At 55.7% G+C, this 14,485-nt stretch overlaps 2 protein-coding genes across 5 annotated transcripts in view; both read right to left on the reverse strand.

The window, feature by feature from the left end:
- Positions 1-1,858, reverse strand: part of ARF3 (ADP ribosylation factor 3) — a 13,860-nt gene extending 12,002 nt beyond the window's left edge. Inside the window, exon 1 of the mRNA XM_002927194.4 lies at positions 1,640-1,858. The gene's annotated coding sequence lies outside the window, so the exon portion shown is untranslated. The remainder of the gene's footprint in view (positions 1-1,639) is intronic.
- A 4,184-nt stretch (positions 1,859-6,042) lies between these two features.
- On the reverse strand, positions 6,043-12,269 carry WNT10B (Wnt family member 10B). Of its 4 annotated transcripts, none has more exons than XM_034645594.1 (6): positions 12,130-12,269; positions 11,654-11,793; positions 10,637-10,756; positions 10,242-10,504; positions 8,146-8,519; positions 6,043-7,291 (listed from the first exon to the last, which is right to left on the reverse strand). In XM_034645594.1, exons 3-6 carry the CDS (start codon positions 10,708-10,710, stop codon positions 6,833-6,835), a joined length of 1,170 nt encoding a protein of 389 aa, XP_034501485.1. In that variant the 5' UTR covers positions 10,711-10,756; positions 11,654-11,793; positions 12,130-12,269; the 3' UTR covers positions 6,043-6,832. The 4 variants fall into 4 exon arrangements, with proteins under 4 accessions (XP_034501485.1, XP_034501486.1, XP_034501487.1 ...); XM_034645595.1 differs by lacking the exon at positions 12,130-12,269 and adding an exon at positions 11,188-11,330 and having other exon boundaries at positions 11,654-11,971; XM_034645596.1 differs by lacking the exon at positions 12,130-12,269 and having other exon boundaries at positions 10,637-10,772; positions 11,654-11,971.
- Between the last annotated feature and the right edge of the window lie 2,216 nt (positions 12,270-14,485).

Here is a 14,485-nt window from a genome sequence, read left to right on the forward strand (position 1 = left end):
GGGGTGCCTGGGTGGTTCAGTCAGTTAAGCATCTGCCTTCAGCTCAGGTCATGATCCCAGGGTCCTGGGATCCAGCCCCACATCAGACTCCCTGCTCAGCGGGGAACCTGCTCCTCCTTCCCTCTGCCTCTCCCCCTGCTCATGCTTTCTCTCTAATAAATAAAATCTTTAAAATAATAATAATAATAATTCTACGCTGGTAGGCAGGAAGCATGTAAATATGTGATACACAGGGGGCCCTTCCCAGCTAAATCCAAGGCCAATGATTCATTCTGTGAAAAGGTGACCTCGGTGCATTAGCTTCTTTCTTAAAATGAGCTTTTAGAGACGTTATTCAAACTCAGGTATAATGTGCAATAACCAATTCACTGCTCCACTCCAGTCATATCAAGTGGAGACACTTACCCCAAGAAGCTCAAGACAAAATGGCAGCAAAGATGGTCACCACCTGATTAAGGCCAGGGGAGAGAAGTAAGCAGAGACTAGATTCTGTCCTGTTGCATGGACCCAAGCAATCAGACTCCTGCAGCAGATCTCCTATCCATAAAACTTTCATGCCATAGACCAGGGGTGACCCAATCCAACAGCAGCAGAGGCAGGTTTTGAGTTACGCTTCTCCCTCAACCGGATGACCTCACTGTTTCTTCTCACTCCTGACCACATCCCACACTCCTCCTGGCCTGGCCAGACGGAAACCGGCAGTAATACAACCAAGAAAGAAGGGAACTCCCCCAAAAGAGGAGCTACCACTTTGCTATGCAAGTGGCCCGGTTAACAGGGAACTCCACCTCCCCCTCCTTCCCTCAAACATTGGTGTAAGCAATGGCTCCATTTTCTGTTCCGGGAATCCTGGTACTTCCTAAAGAAAGAAAGCGGATTGGAAGACACAAACTCAGAGCCAGCGACAAGCTGCTCCCTCCTCCTGTGAGACCGCCCCCGCTTTGCCTGGGGGAGGAAGGCACCACCTCTCCTCTCCTAGCAAGATCTGATCCCCCCACCCTCTTCTGCCTCTTCTCCTCCCGCTCCCCACCTGCTGCCCTCTGACCAACGTGCGGTTCCCAAGACCCAAAGCGCAACCTCTACCGGAATAGTGCCCCTGGGTTGCCCCACCAGCTTGCCTGACCGACTGATCCCTAAACCCCCTATGCACCCCTGCCCCATGAAGGGAGTACAGGGTGTCACCGCTGCAAGGCTCTAGTCTCCTAGTACTAAGGTGGAGCAGAAGAGAGGGTAGGAAAAAGCGGCATTCCCTAGCCCTTTAACAGGAAAAGGATACGAAACAGTCATCACCGCCCCCGCATCACCTCTCTCTGGACTGTTTTCCTCCACCTCAACCCCGACCCCTCGTAAACCCACCTCCTGCAGGCGAGGGGAGCCCAACTGCAGCCTGGGTCGTCCCCGCGTGCGAGGCAGAGCACAAATTCATGTGCGCCCCCCACCCCCACCCCAGCTCCGCGTCCTTCAAATGTGGGGGCAGGCGAGAGACTGGCCCGGCGCCCCCTCCCCGAGCTCGGGTGGGAAGGACCACACCGCTCCATGCCCGGCAACGCCGGGGGGGGGGGAGGGAGGGTCTATCTCCTCAGCCCCCACCCCGAGCCTCTCCTTTACGGGGACCCGCCTTTCTTCCCCAGCCCCTCACCTGTTCCTGCTCCCGGCTCCGCCGCCGCAGCCGCCGCCTCCGCCCCCGCAGGTTCCGCTCGGCACTGGTTCCGCTCCCACCGACTCCCCCAAGCCGATTTCGGCAAGGCTGCTCCCCTGGCCCCGCTCCCCAGCTGCCTCCTTCCTTTCCTCCACCTAGCACCGGAAGCCGCGACAGCGACAGGAGCTGTGCGGCGCACCCCCACCCCCAGACCGGGATACTTCCCACCTCCCCGATCGCGCGAGAACTGCGCGGTAGAGAGTGGCAGTTCTCGCGAGATCCATCACCATGGCAGCGGCTGCAGCAGAGGCAGCCGGGTGCTGGAGCTGAAAGCTGGGCGGGGGCCGATGTGGGGGTTGCAGGCGGCGGAGGCGGGAGCCGGGAAGTGGGGATGAGGCAGTGGGCACTGAGGTGAGAATCCCAAGCTCCCGGGCCATTCATGGAATTTAAGGACTGAAGCTGCATGCTGGCCACACTGGAAGGGGCTGGGTGGAGAGGCAAAGCCAGGAGTAGGGTATGAGCGAAGAGCCCTTGCTTTGGCCCACCCTATTCTTCCAGACATCTTTATTTCTTAACCATGGCTAGCTGCGTCTCCCTGAGAGCCTTCGCTGCATCATTGTTGCTACTCAGTACTCCCAAGCTAAGACCAGGTTACTCAGGGGTCTGAATCAGGAGATCCTTCCCCATGAGGAAAAGGAGAGAGAGTGATGAATTTGAGACTGAGGAAAGAACTGGACTCTGGTCCAGTTAGGAAGTGTTGGAAAGTGAAAGACAAACGGTGGAAGCCTAATATTCAGAGGTGTGGTTTGAGGGAGTGCACTAGATGACTATGAATTTTAGTATCCCAAGGAAAATGAGAGATTTTACACCCATGTTTCTCCACTCCTGCCCACCCCCACTTCCCTTACACTCATTTCTGCCCCTGATCTAGACACGCAGAGCTGCCTTGGAACAGTCTCCGCTGTGATAGAAGAAGGGCACGAGCAACACTAAGAACAGAAGAAGGTTCTTTAAGTGGCCTCTCTCTTCAGTGTAAGGGAACACATAGCTCTTCCCTAAGGCTTGAGCCAAAATTGTTGCCTTTCTGGATTTTTTTGCCTTATTTCTTGTCCCTTTCAAGAAGAACCAGGTTGGTAGATAGCCACACCGTGTCTATCCCCCGTCCCCATCAATCCCTGGTGTATAGCTTCACCACTCTCTTCCTCTTATCCCAGTCTGTTTTCTCTCTTATTCTAATGTGGAGAATAACATGACCCTAGAATGTGAAGCCAAGAGGACCCTAATTTAAGATGGTGAGGGATAATCTGGTTAACAAGGAGCATGTTTATAACAAAGAGAGTTGTGTATGTCCTGGGCTGTTGCTGTTAAGGGCTTTTCCCTGCTAAGCTCTGTGTTGTAAATAGCAGAAGACTTCTTCAGTTTTATTGCAGACTCTTGGATCAGGGCCTGTGATACTTCCACATGACTACTGTTTCCATTTCTTTTCCTAAAATGTGCACCCCACCAAGTTATGTCCCCGCACCAACCACCAAAATTATGCTTTGCACCCCCCCCTTCACCACTGCCCCAACCACACCAACATGCATTTTGAGATTCTGACAGGAGGCAGAAATTCAGTGTTCCTGCCTGATACTTCAGATCCTCTTGAGGCTGGGTCCCAGGTGTTGCAGAAGGACAGAAATGGTGACAGCCTAATATGGTTAGCAGCAAGTACCATGACATTTGAGTCAGAACTGATGGATGGGGGGTGCCAGGGTGGCTCAATCGGTTAAGTGGTTAAGTGTCTACCTTCGGATCCTGGGGTCCTGGGATGGAGCCCCATATCTGTCAGGTTCCGTGTCAGTAGGGAGTCTGCTTCTCCCTCTCCCTCTGCCCCACCTCCCCTCGTGCTCACTCTCTCTCTTTCTCAATAAAATAAAATAAAATAACTGACGAATTGGACTGGAGAATCTCCCAGGCTTTCTGTCCTTCACCTGTCTGGAGTCTAGAGTCCGCTGCAGCATCACTGGGTTTTTTCCACAGGAGCAGAGATGGGGGTGGGGGGCACTGCCTAGCTGGCAATTAGCCAGCCACCGCCACTCCCCAGCTTCCCAACAACTTGAAAGGCTAAGGGAAAAGAGCTCATCCAGAGCTGAAGGAGGCCTAGAGGCCTGACTTACAGTTCATCAGTCTTTCTCCCTCCCTCTGACTGCCAGTGGAGCTAAGTAAAAGCTGAAATTGTAGCCACCCGCTCTGTGGGTTACACACTCCCACTCTCGTCACTGACCCCAGGTCTGGGTCTGAGCCCAGCGCGTGTGCCGGGAGCAGGGGTGGGGGGGTGTTGGCCTTGCTGACAAAATCCATTTGGAATTTCTCAAGGTTGTGGTTTGGGGCTTAAGTTTGCCACAGAGTGTGTCTGACGAAAGAGAAAGCTAGAAAGAGAGAGAGCCAAAGGGAATACAGAAGAAGGAAACAGGAAAAAGCTGAAATATTCTTGCTGTACTACCATTGGAGATTCTCCTCCCTCTTCCTTAGCGTGAGAAATTCTCATTCTGGATGTTCCTTATCATTATTCTCTCTCATATCCTATGTCCATTCTAGCTGCATCCCCTCTCTGCCTGACACCGCCATACACACCAGGTCAGTCATTGACTCAAGTAAGGATGAGATATCTTCCTGCTCCCGTCAAATTTCCAAGCCCAGGATTCGCAAGTGGAAATTCAGGACATAAAATTTTGCCATAAAGTACTGGCCTAACCCAACATTCCTCAAAATGCCCTTGCTACCTGAGTAGCAAAATCACCTGATTTTGAGGGTAATTTAAGTAGCAGATATATCTATTGCCTAGAGAAATGGAGAAAACCATTTCTACATTCCCTGGCCAAGGAGATGACCTGTTAGGGGCACCATCTTGCAACCCCAAACACATTTAGTCCCTTGTAAAGTTCTAAATGCCTGAGGCCTATCCCTTTTCTGAATTGAATGATAACCGTTTGTTTTCAAAGATACTGGGCTAGGAATAGACAGATTGGAATTTTAAAAAACCTGTTTTCTCTAGTTTTGGTTATCTCCTAAAAGATAAAGGAATTATTTTGTTAAGATTAAATGCAGAAGAGCTCTGAATAAGGAAGGACACAATACACATGCAAATAATTCAATAGGAAAGCGTGAGGGTTTTGCTGGTTTCCAGAGCAAAACACTCCCTTTTTGAGCACCGGAATCTCTTTTATATGTTTCCCATTCTGATTCGTCTTGTATCTACCTCCCAAGTTCTCTGACTTGATGCCATAAAGGAAAGCACCTGCTCCTTTGGGTTCGGGCTTAACGTAGAGGTATCTCCAGGTCTTGAAATCTCCAGAACAGAGGTAACCACATGGTGTAGCCAGGTGTCAACAAAATACAGTCAGAGAACCTAATCTTATCTGCAGTCCGTTTTTGTGAATTAAGCCTTATTGGACACCGCCACACCCGTTTGTTGATGTGTGGTCTATGGCTACTTTTGATTCACAACAACAGAGTTGAGTAATGATGGCAGAGTTGAGCAGTTGCGACAAAACTCACAAGCCTAATACAGCTGACCCTTGAACAGCACAGGTTTGAAGTGCAGGTCCACTTAATACGCAGATTTTTTTTTTTTTTTTAGTAAATACCTACACTACTGTAAATGTATTTTATCTTCCTTATGATTTTTTTTTTAGATTTTATTTATTTATTCGACAGAGATAGAGACAGCCAGCGAAAGAGGGAACACAAGCAGGGGGAGTGGGAGAGGAAGAAGCAGGCTCATAGCAGAGGAGCCTGATGTGGGGCTCGATCCCACAATGCCGGGATTACGCCCTGAGCCGAAGGCAGACGCTTAACTGCTGTGCCACCCGGGCGCCCCTCCTTATGATTTTCTTAATAATATTTTCTTTTCTCTAGTTTTATTGTAAGAGCACAGTATATAAAACACATTACATACAAAGTATGTGTTAATCTGTTAACCGACTATTTCTATTATCGATAAGGCTTCCAGTCAACAGCAAGCTATAAGTAGTTAAGTTTTGGGGGAATCAAAGGTTATGCACAGATTTTTGACAGCATGGGGAGGGTGTTGCCCCTGACCCCCTGATGTTGGTCAAGGATCAACTGCATACTCCCTATCAGGCCCTCTGCAGGGGGAAAAAAAAAAAAGTGCTGACCCTTGTTCTAGGGTAAGAACCCAGGTGAAGTCTGGAATTAAAGCACATAAAAAGTAAATTGGGCCTATGTTTGGATATCTAGTCCCTCATACCTAGAAGTACCCCCCTGGTTTTTCACACTGAAGGTTGCCAACTAAATCACTGAGGACCATTTCAAATCCTTCGCGGAACCAGGCAGGATACACATAAGTAAGATCACTGGGCGTATAAGAGTAGAATTCACCTGGAAAAGAAGCAATGCACTGGGATCCCAAGCGTAGGCGGAAATATAACCACCTGCACCCACTGGTCCAGTAGTTTAATTTATTTTAGTTACAAACAGAAACCAAAAACAAGTCTCGGTACAATAAATTATCCATTCCCATCCCTCCTGCTAACGAACAAATAAGAGGCTCAGAGAGTCTTAGGTAAAATTCTTCCTTTGGAGGGTTTCCTTTAACATCTGGATGGGGGGAGCAGTTTCCCTAAGGGCCTAGACAAACAACTCTACGAGGACTCAAGGGAGACCCCCCCCCAGCACTCTGTCCCTTCCCCAAGAAAAACCTCTCTACCACTGTCTCCTATTCCCCCCCCCAAGAAGGGGCCCGGGCTGCTATAGAGGAGTTTGGGAACAGCAGATAGGAATGAGTGTTCTCCCTGGATACGGGTCTCAGGGCTCCACACAATGCCTGGGGCTATCCCTCAAAGGAGAGGAGTGGTCAAACTACAGGGACACCCCAGCCAAGAGTATGAACCAGAGCTAAAGGGACCCCAGGGCTGGGGAGAGTGAGGCAATACAGTGCATTTCACCTTGGTTCATTTCAGGTGTTTCAGGAGCAGAAGAGGGGGTGACAGCTTTCCCTCCAAGGCCCTCCTTCTGTTGGGGAGAAGGCTGCACATCACAGACTCTGCCTGATCCCCACCACCCCCAAAGCTGCTTCCAGGTAGACACACCTTGAGCTTCTAGGAACCAAGACTGACCCTGGACAGAAATCAGAGCAAAGGGCTGAAAAGGCGCTCCTGCCCTCCGCCAGCCCTGCGGTGAAGCCGCCCCTCACTTACACACGTTGACCCACTCTGTGACCTTGCACTCATCGCACAGCACGTAGCAGCACCAGTGGAAGCGGCAATGACAGCGCTCGACCCGCGTCTGCCGGAGCATGTTGTGCCCACGGCCACAGCACAGGCTGCCACAGCCGTCCAGCAGACGGCTGGTCTTGTTGCAGGCGCGGCCCCGAGTGCCGGGGGACCCCACGGTAGGGTCTCGCTCACAGAAGTCGGGAGACTTTTCAAAGTAAACCAGCTCTCCTGAGAGGCGACGGGGGCGCAGGCGGGGCTGGAAGGCTCCGGAGTTGCGGTTGTGGGTATCGATGAAGATGGCCCGACCCAGCCGCTCCCTCAACGCCGCCCCCACTGCCCGGAACTCCGGGGCCGCCCTCCAGCACGTCTTGAACTGGCAGCTGCCCGACGTGCCGTGACACTTGCATTTCCGCTTCAGGTTTTCAGTTACCACCTAGAGCATCAGAGGCGGGGAGGGGTGAAGGGGAGGGCAGCAAAGGGGCGGAGCACCGAGGCGCAGCGGAGGGGAGGGAACGGAGAGCACAGGGAGGGAGAAATAGAGGCAAGAATGACCATGGAATATCAGAAAAGAAAGGTCACCGCAGGGCTGGCTAATAGTTCAACTCCCTCAGCTTCTGGTCGGAGGACTGAAGCCAGAGCAGAGGGATTCGCCCCATCTTTAATCACTAGCTGGTCACAGAGACTCGGCTTAGATAACTAGCTGCTAACAGAACTCAACTCCAGGGGCGCCTGGGTGGCACAGCGGTTAAGCGTCTGCCTTCGGCTCAGGGCGTGATCCCGGCGTTACGGGATCGAGCCCCACATCAGGCTCCTCCGCTATGAGCCTGCTTCTTCCTCTCCCACTCCCCCTGCTGTGTTCCCTCTCTCGCTGGCTGTCTCTATCTCTGTCAAATAAATAAATAAAAAATCTTTAAAAAAAAAAAAAAAAAAGAACTCAACTCCAGTTGTCCTCTCAGTCCAGTGCTCTTTCCAGAGCGAGCACTAAAATGAGCACCCCTTCTGTGAAGGCAGCTGTGATAATAGCTACCGTGTAACGAGCACCTGCCAAGGACTAGGCACTCTGCCCAGTGCCCTATTTGCTAGCTCACCCTTAATGACATCGTAAGGTAACTATCATTAGACTCTTTTTACAGATGCAAAACTGAGGTTAAGGGACTCGCTTGAAGTCATCCAGATGGTGAGTGGCCATCCCCCAACACATCTCATCCTCTCTCCTCTGCTGTGCCTCTCCAACTCAAGCCAGGCCTCAAAAGCTAAGGAGACCCAGGACAAGTTGCACACACCTACCTGTCGCCCCACCCTGTTGTTGTGGATTCGCATTCTTGCCTGGATGTCCCGGGGAGCTTCCCTGGAATCCAAGAAATCCCGAGAGAACTTCTCTCCAAAGTCCATGTCATGGTTACAGCCACCCCATTCCCACGTGTCCTGGGGGCCGGGGCTGGGGCCTGAGCCAGGGCCGGGGCTGGGCAGGGAGTGGGGGAAACTCTTGCCCCGGGACAGAGCCTGCAGCTGCAGCAGCTTGGCCCTCAGCCGGTCCTGCTCACCACTGCCCTTCCAGCTGCAGCCACAGCTCACTAGCCTGCCCAGGCTGCAGGCCGTGGCGACCGCGTGCATGACCCCTGCCGCCAGCATGGAGAAGGAAAAAGCACTCTCACGGAAACCTGGGGATAAAAAGGGTGTGACGGGGGTAAGGTTGACAGGCAGCTGGAGTAGGGAGGTGGAAGGAAATAGGCAGCCACCCTTCCATTCCAGGAATTCCTAACTGAATCCTGACCCTGTCATTTACCAGCTGCGTAAGGGGGGAGAAAGTCATGGAGAAGGAAGGGAATGGAAGCACAGACTCAGTTTCCTCATTTATTAAGGGAGGGGCTGGACTGAGATATCTCTGAGGCCCATCCTGGTTCTGTAAGTCTGGGATTTTTGGGTGCAGATGAAAGAGCTAGCTGGAGGGCAAGACCCCTGGGGCTGGCAGGTGACTGAGAGGGAGTCCCCGAGGTCTTTGAAGAAATGATCACTGAGTTCTACATCTGAAAGCTTTAAAAATTCCCCAGCCCAGCAGGAAGCTTGGGTGGTGAGGTGGAAGCAGAGAACTTCGGGTTCTTTTTTTTTTTTCCCTTAGGGCCCTTTAACCAACCTTCCTCCAGCACCCCAATACCCCCAACGCACTGGAGCTGCGGAGCTATACTTCCCCTTTCCAGTTTCTAGTTTTATATTTGCCCTTTAAAGACCGTCCTTTATGTTTATCCTAACCTGCTATTACTCTATAAAATGCTGGGAGGGGGAGAAGGGTGGGGGGTGATTTTCTCTAGGGCCCTTTTAAAATGTTGGCTTCTTTGTCATGTTTTGGGGGTCACAGAGGCTCAAGATGACAAGCCTTTCCCATGCTTCTCATTTGGGTATCAAAGCCTTTCCCTATACCAGGCCGTATAGAGAAGGTGGGGGTCCCTCACTTCCTTTTAGGTAGGGGCTCTCTTGAGCCCTGAGAGGATGAGAGACAGCACCTCTTTAGGGGCCAGGCCTCTCCCACCCCAGGATGCAGGGCTTCTGGCCCAGCCTACCAATCCCCCCCAACCTCAACCCTCCAGGGGTGAAGCTGTTTGCACACGTCTTGGGAATTCCCCCGCAGATGGCAGCTGCCTATTAACCCCGTAGTCCCTGAAGTACTGCCCCCACCCTCGAGCTGAGCCCAGAATGGATCTTTACTCCTCCAGGGAGGAAACTCGGGCATGGCCTGGCAAGAGGCAATGATGCCTTCCAGACCATACCTCCCAGACCAGACCAGCAGTGACCTGTTCTTTGCCCCTCCAGCCGTTCCTCACCTGCTCAGGTGAGAGCCACCTGGGGCCCCCACAGCACAGAGGAGGGGGCTGCTCCCCGGCTTCAAAGCCATCAGGGTCTTTGTTCCCAGCCTCTGCTCCTGGGAACCCCAGCAATTAGGGGAGTAGGTTTAACCCTTAAACGGTTGGGGGCGTCACCCCACCCCCGCTGAGGCTCTGGGGACACCAGCCTGGGCTTGTCCGGGGAGAGGGAGGGGGGAGGAAATTGGGGGAGGGAATGGGGGGGGCGTTTGAAGCTTCCAGGGCCGGGGGTATCTCTTGCTCGCAGGTGCAACCCAGATCGAGCCTGGTGGAGGCAGGAAAGGGGGGCCCTAGGGTAGGATAACAGCGACCCAGCTGCCTTGCCGGCAGCACGCAGGTGGAAGTGAGGCGCAGGGGCCCAGACGGGTGGCCAGGCCCAGCTCTACGGCTCCCGGTGGGCGGGGGGGGGGGAATTCCCAGAGAGAGAGGCCCCTCCCGAAGTCGCGAACCGGTCCCTTCCCGCCTCCGCTCGCCTCGGCCTGCCCCCCAGCCCCAGCGGCGCAGACCCGCCCGGCCCCGGCTCACCGCGCTTGAGGATGGCGCTGTGGTGCGGCAGGCGGCCGCCGCCCTCGAGCGCCGAGCAGTTCCAGCGCTGGTCGCGCAGCTGGTGCTGACACTCGTGGACCGCGATGTGCAGGCCCTGAAGCGCGGATGCCGTCACGTCGGGGCTGCGCAGGCAGAGGCCCAGCTGCCGCTTGCTCAGGCCCGACAGCGTCAAGCATACAGTGTTGGCGGTCAGCGGCGGCTCGCCGGGCAGCTTCAGGCCCAGAATCTCATTGCTGAGGGCCCTGGGAACGCAGAAGGCGTTTCGGGGTCTGCGATCCAGGCCTCGCGCCCCCTCTGACTCCTCCCGTCCTGGGTCGGTGCTTTCAGCCTAGGGCTTTCTCTCGTGGGCTGGGTGACAGGGGGGAACTGCTCACCGACTGCACAATGCCAGGAACAGGAGACCCGCGAAGCCCGAGGGCGGAGGCCGCGGCCGGGGCTCCTCCGGCATGTCGAAGCCCGGGCCCGAAGGCCCCGGTGGGCGGATCGATCGGGGCCTGCGGGACAGGGAGACTTGGGGGCTTTGGAATAGGGTGGGCTGGCCCAGGCAACCAAGGATTCCTAACTCACCAGTGCCACCCCAGTGGCCCTTCTTATCCCTCCCCAAGCAAAACAATAAGAACCACCCCTGTCCCGGGATCCTGGAGGAAGAGTCAGGGCGTTGCATTTGGGGCTTATGCAAGAGCCCCTGGAGCTGGACCCAGCCAGACACAATGCCCGGCACAGACACACTCACGTGCAAACTCAGACATACTGACTCACAAACACCACTCCACCATCTTGCCCCTGCTCCCTCTTCGAGGGCCCCACGACTGGCTTCCCTCGCCCAAAAGAGCCTAGCTCTCAGGGCTAGGGGGCGGGATTGGGGGGCGGGATTGGAAGGGGGTTCTGCACCACCTACACACAGAGGGGTGTGGGGGAGGGTCACCTTCAGGTGCCGTCGAGGGCAGACAGCCTCCGTGAGAGGGGTGGAGGAATGGGCTCCCAAACCCTGCTCTACCCACTTTTTCCGCAGTCGGGAGAGAGGGGAGGCTCCAGGTGCGCCAGACAGGGAGGGGACCTGGTTCCCGCCTGAAAAGGACGGCGGCGCAGGCTGAGTCCTCTTCCTCCTCTGCCACCTTTCCCAACTAGCATTCCCCTCGTCCTCGATGCCCGTCTGGTCCCCTTAGGTCCCAGCCTCATTCCCACCCCTTTGCTCTCACGTTCATTGCCCTTCTGATGGGATATTCCCGTATTTGGTGTCTTTATCTCTGCCAATATCCCTGGCTCTCTCTGTGTCTCCATGCCCCAGTGGGCAGATGCGTGTCTGTCTGTCTGTCTGTATGTCTACCCGTGTGCCTGTCTTGGCCCCGTGTGCGCGTCCCTGCCCTCCCTGCTTTCCCGGCTCCGATTACCTCCAGCTACTCTGGTGCGGGGTCGCCACTGGCAGGGTTGGGTCGCCTGGGCTCGGGCTTCTCAAACCGTGGGGAGACTGCGTTGGGTTCTGCCCCCTCGGCAGAGCCGCATTCTTCCAGGGCAGGGCCACTCCTCTTCGCTGCTTCCCCAGCGCCGCCGCAGCCGCCGGGAGGAAGGGAGGGAGGAAGGGAGGGAGTGATCGAGAAAGCTAGCAAGCGGTCTAGCGAAGAACTGGGGGCTCCAGCTCTACTCTACTCTACTCGCTCGGAGCTCACAACCGGCTCTGCTGCGGCTGACAGAGCTGCGGCCCCTCCCTGAGCCCCGGGCATCCCCACCCCACTCCTCGCACCCCCCGCCTTGACCCGGGGAGAGCAGGCGCTCCCCCTCCTCCCAGCCTACACACACACCCTCTCCCCCGACGCCTGGGTTCACGCTTGGCCCCACTGAACGGGGTGGTGACCAGAGTGCCTCTCACCTGCTCTGGGTAGCCAAGTGTGCAGGGAGGGTGCAGTGACCCAGACTAGGAAGACAGGACCCTGGTCCCACGTGGTCATTTCTCTTTGCCTCAGTTTCCCCACCAAGAGCTGGATGGCTGGAGAGTGCCTTTGACAAGATGAACACGGAGCTGAGAATCAACTTCCCTCCCTGGACAATGTTGTGTGGAGCCCTCGGTGAAAGCGCGCCACGGGGCACTCAGAGCCAGCAGGAAAAGCTCCCTTCTGGGTGGCTTGGCTTCCACCCATCTCTGAGCTCTGCGCCTGCCCCTTGGGAGGGGTCAGACTTGGCCTCAGAGTTTGGTCCTAGCAGAGGCTCGGGTAGCCCCGAAGATCTCCAGCCTTCTCCTATGCTTCCCTTGGCTTATAGGCATCCTTGCCCGCAAAGCTTGCCTGCCAATCCGAGGATCCCGGGTCTGCACTGCGAGTGGCCCATATTCTTGCTCCAGGCTTTCAGACTTGCTTCATACAGAACGGGGAGGGCCTTGGGATCCCAAACTGAGCCCAGCCTGAGGACAGCCAGGGAAAGACCCTGATCTTGGGGTGCACAGACCAGAGCAAAAACCACCTGAGGGAGCTCCAGTGGCAGTGAAGGGGTTAGGCGCCACTGCTCTCCTGCCTGACTCACCCTCCCAGCTCTAACCACTGCGGGCTATTTTTGCCAGAGAGGGGCCCCAGGCTTCCCAGCCGCCCCCCGCCCCTGCCAGACCGCAGCCCAAGGCACGACTGGCCCCGTGCGCCCGAGGCTGGCACGTTGACTCAGAGACAGGCCCCCTGGGTAAGCAGAGCCACAGGGCCCAAAACCCACAGCCACAGTCATCTCTTCCTTGGTGGTGGCCATGCAGCTCTTCTGGGCAGTCGGCCTCCAGTCTGTGCTGCTGCAGGGCCTGCCCTGTGCTGCAGGGGGCGCTGCTGCCTAGGGGGCAGAGCTGTCTGAGAAAGCTCGGTGACTTTCGTCTGCTGGCATATTATTTATTGACCACCTTCATGTACCAGGTCTCGAGCAGGCTGGGGAGGTAGAAGTGCCATGGCTCCTGACACCGGACAGCTCTGGTTGCTTTGCTTTGCTTTCTCACCTCTGGGGGCAGGGGAGGAAGAGACATAGCCCTGCAACTCCTGCCTCTCCTTCCTGTTCAGAAGCCAAGACCTAAACCATGGGTGGCTTTTGAGGCCACCAGAATCTGTAAGCTATATCTCAGTAGCTTTCATCCTTACACCTGGATTCAGTGACCCTTGCCAGCGTCCTTGTCCTTCTTCCTGCATGGCAGCCTGGGACCCCACTCAGGTCCCTGGACGAGGGGGATGAGGTTTCGTATGCCTCTCTTTTCCCATGGGCATTTGTACCTCTCCATGTGTCTCTGGGTCTCCCTCAGGTTTCCGATTGTTACTTCTGATTCTACCCTTGTCAGGCTATAGAACAGTCAGGTGCCGAGGAAGGGCCAAGGTCAGAACTATTACCATAGACTCCAATTTCTCAGTGATTCCAGGGCTCCCCAAGCTGGTCTGTCCCAAATCCAAGGACCCACACTCCTGTTCCCTCTCCATGCAGAAGCCCAGCTCTGGGACAGGAGGCCACAGGCAGGCAGACTGGGTGGCCTGAACTGGCCCCCAGTGCCCTTGGCCCGACCGGCTGGCCTGAGCACTGACCCGCAGGCGGCTGGAGGGTGGTGGAGCAGGCGGGGTCTGGAGAGGGCTGTGGGTACACACCCATTGCCTAATACCCCAAGCACGCGGCCAGCTCCAGGAAAGGGGAGGGGCGGGAACCAGAGAGACCTTGACAGGGGCTGGGGCTGTGACAGGAGGGGGAAAGTGAGGGGCTGTCATTACTTTGGGGAGTGGGAGCAAGCTGGTCCCCCTTCCCCTTGATGAGAAGACTGGAGGGCTGCCTTCCCATCATGGGGCTGGAGGGTGTAGCAAGAACAATCTGGGAAGAACACTGGGGCCCTGGAGGGCGGGGGTCAAAGAAAAGAGTGGGGGCCCCCGGGAGATTGGGGGATCGAGCAACTGAGGCGGTGGCTAAAGCAGAGCAAAGACTCGGGAACGTCCTCCTCCTCCTCCCCTCCTGTTTGCCTTGGCCCGGGGTCCCGGGTGACTCATCTATTGCTGAGCCGCTGATAGGGGCGGCCAAGCTCGGGGAACCCAAATTATAGGCCCGGGAGGGATGGATGCGCCCTCGGCGGTGAGCTCAGCTGCGCTGCCCACCCTCCTCTCCCGGTTTCTGCTGCAGCACCGTCGGCCACCACCCGGAGGCACCAAAGGGTCCGCAGCCCGACTGCACTGGACTCCCGGGGAAACCCCCAACGGTTGAGCAGTTAGCCCCAACGAATCTGTGGGATT

Source organism: Ailuropoda melanoleuca, chromosome 16 (genome assembly GCF_002007445.2).
Source record: "Ailuropoda melanoleuca isolate Jingjing chromosome 16, ASM200744v2, whole genome shotgun sequence".
Classification (NCBI taxonomy): Eukaryota; Metazoa; Chordata; class Mammalia; order Carnivora; family Ursidae; genus Ailuropoda; species Ailuropoda melanoleuca.

What these genes read in the sequence shown, in the direction of transcription:
- WNT10B (XM_034645593.1), bottom strand. An exon ending in CAGCGCCATCCTCAAGCGCG is followed by an intron (nt 8,520 to 10,241) that starts GTGAGCCGGGGC and finishes TTTTATCCCCAG; the next exon opens with GTTTCCGTGAGAGTGCTTTT. An exon ending in ACAACAGGGTGGGGCGACAG is followed by an intron (nt 7,292 to 8,145) that starts GTAGGTGTGTGC and finishes CTGATGCTCTAG; the next exon opens with GTGGTAACTGAAAACCTGAA.